Source organism: Rana temporaria, chromosome 5 (assembly GCF_905171775.1).
Source record: "Rana temporaria chromosome 5, aRanTem1.1, whole genome shotgun sequence".
In the NCBI taxonomy this organism is placed as follows: domain Eukaryota; kingdom Metazoa; phylum Chordata; class Amphibia; order Anura; family Ranidae; genus Rana; species Rana temporaria.
In genome coordinates this window covers 157,447,928-157,453,927 of record NC_053493.1, presented here as the reverse complement: position 1 = coordinate 157,453,927, position 6,000 = coordinate 157,447,928, and the positions used below count along the sequence as shown (strand labels likewise).

Here is a 6,000-nt window from a genome sequence, read left to right as displayed (position 1 = left end):
CTGCGGACATCTTGTTACACCCAGCCCATGGGTGTAACAAGATGGCTGCTGCTGCTTTTATGCGGCCGAGTGCAAGAAGTACCAGAATGGGCGTTGCAGACAGCCTTCCCTAATGGCATTTTAGTGCCTGCCCATCGGTGTCTATAAATGTCACCTATCAGTGCTCGCCAGCCATCAGTGCCATCTGCCAGTGCCAGCCAGCCATCAGTGCCACCTGCCAGTGCACACCAGCTGTCAGTGCCACCTGCCAGTGCCCACCAGCCATCAGTGCCAGCCAGCCGTCAGTGCCACCTGCCAGCGCCAGCCAGCCATCAGTGCCATCTGCCAGTGCCAGCCATCAGTGCCATCTGCCAGTGCCAGCCATCAGTGCCATCTGCCAGTACTAGCCATCAGTGCCATCTGCCAGTGCCAGTCAGCCATCTATCAGTGCTGCATATCAGTGCCACCTAATCCTATCAGTGCTGCAGATCAGTGCCACCTAATCTGTATAGTTCTTTGAGAAACTGTCACATGACATTTAAAAAAAGTATTGGTAATCGGTATCGGCGAGTACTTGAAAAAAGTATCAGTACTTGTACTCGGTCTTAAAAAAGTGGTATTGGGACAACCTTAATTATTTTATTCACTTTTACTAGATTCCCACACCTGTATATAGTCATATACTCATGGCTTATCAGTGTATATTAGGTGTTTTATAAATTCTTGGTGCTCTATAAATACCTCTAATACATAAAATGTCTCATTCCATCACATATCCCAAAAAGAGATTTCCTTTAAAACCTTAGCATGCAATATCTTAACTGGACACTAGATGTCACCAGTGCTCTGGTTCCCTGTGCCTTTCTACTAGGGGCTTAGTTAGCGGAGTTCTTGCTCTTTCCACTCCCTCGCACGCTGTACGGATTGGCTTTGACTCCTCTGTACTATTTGGCCAGAGCGTAGTCACAAGTCTCCCCCCTGCACACTCCTTTGTGATCTTGCACTTTGGGACAGAGCCACCTCTGGATAATTGGCACAGCTGGCACCTCTCCTCTGCTGGGATCTGATCTGGGTTCGGAGGAGTCGGGATGGCTGGAAGGAGACTCATCATAGGAGTGCATGGAGTCCTTCTACTAACTTTGGTGGTGGGCTATAACATTGATGTGGACCACCCCATTGTCTATAAGGGTCCCAATGGCTCGTTCTTTGGATATTCGGTTCTGGAGCATCACCATGATGACACGAGATGGTAAGATTGTTACTTTGTATCTCTTGTGATTAGATGGGGATCTGGTTTGACAGTTCCAGTCCTGCTATGTACACATGACCTTCAGGACTATGCACCCCTGATATTCTATATCTTCATATTAGTACCATATAGACCATAGGCTTCTATAATGCCAGTGATCTCATCCATCCTGCATGGGTGCCTATGAATGGATCCATTGTGATCCTGGATCCTGTCTACAATAAGGACTTCATTTACCATTTCTTCTGTGATTTCCTTTCCTCCCAGACTCCCAAGTTTTAGGATGATGGCTGATGGTAAAACTTTTTTAACAGTTATTATTGTAGGGTGTGAAGAATACTTTTTATTATTACTACAGGTACTTATATAGCACCGACAATCTACATACTGTATATGTTGTACATTCACATCAGCCATCACTTAGACCCCTTTCACACCGAGGCTGTTTTCAGGCGTTTTAGCGCTAGAAATAGCGCCTGAAAACTGCTTCCCATTCATTACAATGAGTGCATTCACATCTGGGCGATGCGCTTGCGGGACGTTCAGAAAAGTCCTGCAAGCGGCACCTTTGGGGCGGTTTTGCCCCTGCCCATTGCAATGAATAGGCAGCGCTTCCGAAGTGCCTGAAAAGCGATCTGGAAGCGCCGCAACATGGGAGTTTTTAACTAGGGTTGTCCCGATACCACTTTTTTAGGACCGAGTACAAGTACCGATAGTTTTTTTCATGTGCTCGCCGATACCGAATACCGATACTTTTTTTAAAATGTCCCCACAAATGCAGCCATGTCCCCCACAAATGCAGCCATGTCCCCCACAAAGGCAGCCATGTCCCCCACAAAGGCAGCCATGTCCCCCACAAAGGCAGCCATGTCCCCCACAAAGGCAGCCATGTCCCCCACAAATGCAGCCATGTCCCCCACAAAGGCAGCCATGTCCCCCACAAAGGCAGCCATGTCCCCCACAAAGGCAGCCATGTCCCCCACAAATGCAGCCATGTCCCCCACAAAGGCAGCCATGTCCCCCACAAATGCAGCCATGTCCCCCACAAATGCAGCCATGTCCCCCAAAAATGCAGCCATGTCCCCCACAAAGGCAGCCATGTCCCCCATAAAGGCAGCCATGTCCCCCACAAAGGCAGCCATGTCCCCCACAAAGGCAGCCATGTCCCCCACAAATGCAGCCATGTCCCCCACAAAGGCAGCCATGTCCCCCACAAATGCAGCCATGTCCCCCACAAATGCAGCCACGTCCCCCAAAAATGCAGCCATGTCCCCCACAAATGTAGCCATGTCCCCCAAAAATGCAGCCATGTCCCCAAAGAGAAAGCCAAGCCCCCCCCCCCCTGCGCCTAGTTGATAAGCTTGCCCGCTCTGAAAAAAAAAGAAGTATCGGGCAAAGCATCGGGAGCATTTGCGCGAGTACAAGTACTCGCGCAAATGCTCAGTATCGGTCCCGATACCGATACTAGTATCGGTATCGGGACAACCCTATTTTTAACCCTTTCTTTGGGGTTAGACGCGGCCCGCTAGCGACCGAAAAGCACCTCTTAAGCAGCACTAAAACAAGCGGCGCTTTAGCGTTGACGCGGCCGCAGTCCCAGTGTGAAAGGGGGTCTTAGTCCTGTAATCCGTCAATTTTAGCAACATGTCAATAGGTCTTTGCGATGCGATGCAAAGACAATTTGTTAAATGTTTATAAACTTATGTATCAGGTTTGGATACAGTGTGGCTGAATTTCCTTTTTCACCAAAAAGAAATAGAAATAACCTGAGGAGTGGGTGGCCTGGACCCCCCCCACCTCTTGGTTTGCTGAACACTGGCTCAGATGTCACCTACTGTAGTTGACCTTCTTTTGGTGCCAAAGTTCACAAGCTTTTTTTATTTTTTCAGGCTGGGAACTAAAAGAACACTTGGACATTGTTTAATAGTTACTTGTTTAGATTGTAAGCTCTTGCGAACAGAGCACTGCTATCCCGTCTTGGATTGTAACTGTACTCTCCCTTTATTCTTTAAAGTTCTGCACAAACTGCTGGCACTATATATATATATATATATATATATATATATATATATATATATATATATCTCCTGTATAATAATAATAATATTGAAAATAAGCCAATTCCTAAAACAATTGAATTTGCCACATGGTTTGGGGCACAGCAGCGTTGTATGGTGTATGGTTATATGGTGTGTTGTAGGTGCCTTTTAGATGTGTTACCATTGAAGGATTTTTTTTTTTATGCAATTTCACCCTATACACACACCTAAAATGCAAAGGTGTGAAGGGGGCTTTAAGGTGTGTGCCCAATTATAAGGGATCTAGTATTTTCAGGACAGTTAACAATAGCAGCCTTCATGCTTTCTCACTACACATGGTGAAGGTGAGGTTAAGGTTTAGGGAAAAGTTACTGTAAGGGCTCATTGACATGTACTTTGCTCTCCGAAAAGTGATATGCATCCGGGTCCCTCTTCAGAGAGCATTTGACATATATTCGGAAGTGTTGTATGGCCTCCTCACCTCCTGCTTTAACCCCTTGAAGCCAGCACTCACTTTAATGGGGCACATTCCGTGGGCATAGTGCCTGCCAAACGCAACAGGGGGTAAAATTCCTTCTAAGCATAGCAACTTCAGCATGTGTAGATCCTGTCCATTGTCTCTGCAGCTATAGGAGATAGCAGTCGATGGGTGGTAAAAACATGGCTCAACCTCAGAAGTCCTGGATCTAGGGGGGTGCTGGAGTGGACTGTGCCCCCCAACTTTTAGTTGTGCATCCCAGGTCTCTGAGAGTGCATCCACTAATCCATGAGGCACTCTAATAGGGACAGTTAATGTAGGGGGTACTCTGTTGAGAAAATCTGGTTTAAGGGGTACTCTGATGGGGACGCTTATTTTAGGGTTACTCTGATTGGGACACCAGATTTAAGAGGTACTCTGATAAGGACCCTGATATAAAGAGGGACTCTGATGAGAACTCCTGATGTATAGGGGGGACTCCAAAAAGAACACTGGCAAGCCTATATTAAAAGGAGAAGTCCAGCCTGAGCTCGTTTTGCTGGGCTTCTTCTATGGGTCACAGGAGTGCAATTCGTTTTGCACTCCTATGACCCGTTTTCAGGAGAGAGTGGCCTGAAATCCGCTCTCTGCTGACGTCACAAAACACAGCATTGTGTCATCCCGACAATGGAAGTCGTGATCCCCCAGGTGCCTGGACTGACACCCGTCTCAGCCTCTCACCGAGCCGCTCCCTGCCCCCTCCACAGCTCAGGGCTCCAATGAGCGAGGAGGAGCAGAGCTGAGAGGTGCTGATTGACAGTCAACAGCTCTCTGCTCGGGCAGCTGTGAGAACCGAGCCATCGGTAATGTTTGATCGCTCGGTTCTCAGTGTGGAGGCGCCGGGGGACAGATGCAGCATCGGACTGATGCTGCATCCACCTAGGTAAGTATGATGGGGGGGGGACTCCAAACCCATACTTCTCTTTTAAGGCTTACCTATAGGTAGTGTAAATATCTCCTAAACATGCACCGTTTAGGAGATATTTACTGTCCTAACAGCCAGTTACATCACTGATGCATGAATTCTGAAGGAACGGCCGCCCCTGCCATTTCTTCAGAGTCCTGTGCAGTGACCAGCGGCTCCTGAGCACATGCGCAGGAGTGATGTCAATGTATTTCTGAGCCAGAGCTAGAGCCGCGAACCCGGAAGGAAGACCGCCTTTAGAGGTAAGTTTCACATAATGTGCTAGTATCGGATGCATACTAGCACATTATGCTTTTGCCTTACAGGTAAGTCCCCATGTAAACGGGACGTTGCTAAACATACGTTCAGAGGCAGTTGGACGCTTTTTTCAACTGCTTCTGAACTCATTCAATGTTATCCTATGTGATCCTGTACACAGTCTCGTTTATTGCCGTTTTTAGGCAGTTGCGTTTAACAGTGTTTCTTTGAAAGCAAAAAAAATGAAATTTGATGACATTTAGGTGCTGCAGTCAGTGCAGTGAAATGAATTTTGATGCCTTATGCAATGCATGGTAATGCAAGCTCTTAAAGCACAAACCTAAATATTGCCAACCGAAGTGTGCTGTTCCAAAGTACATTGACCACATGTACAAACAAGGTGACCTAACTAGTGACCCGTGCTGACCTAGCCTTAGGGTTGGATTTAGGATAGGGCTCAGGCTTGTTTAGATTTTGTGACACTGACCACCCCAACCCCACCCCCTTCCGATGCTTAAAACTACCAGTGGTGGGTTTTCATTGACCAAAGATAACATCCCAAGAAATAAGGGATCAACTTAACATTTTAACTCAAGATTCAAACAATTTTTAAGAATCAATTAGAAAATGTGTGAATTTTGATAGAAAATCTTTGCTTTTGAATCGTTCGTTCCGTTTTCTAATAGTTATTGGAGTCATGTAGGCGATAGTTTTTGACCACAGTGACTAGAAAATGTTCAAAGGAGCAGGATGAGGAACAATTTGGCAACAGTGAAAGTAAATTTAATTTGGGAAATTCCATTTTATACTGAAATTGAAAGGTAAAAGCGAATGAAAATCAGAAATACAAGTCTCTCTATCAAAAATAGTTACCAGATTTTTCATATGAGAGCTCATTAGAAAATCTTCCAATGGGTGGCCACTAGGGATGAGCTTCGTATTCGAGTCGAACTCATGTTCGACTTGAACATCGTATGTTCGATCATTCGTCGAAATACGAACAAAACGGGTCGTTCGCGCCAAATTCGAGTTACGTTTCACAGACCATAATTCA

General features: G+C 46.3%; 1 protein-coding gene across 1 annotated transcript in view; it reads left to right on the top strand.

Moving 5' to 3' along the window:
• The first annotated feature begins 890 nt into the window (after nucleotides 1-890).
• Nucleotides 891-6,000, top strand: part of ITGA9 (integrin subunit alpha 9) — a 487,954-nt gene continuing 482,844 nt past the window's right edge. The window contains exon 1 of the mRNA XM_040353279.1: nucleotides 891-1,228. Within this exon, the coding sequence (XP_040209213.1) occupies nucleotides 1,068-1,228 (161 nt within the window). The 5' untranslated portion in view covers nucleotides 891-1,067. The remainder of the gene's footprint in view (nucleotides 1,229-6,000) is intronic.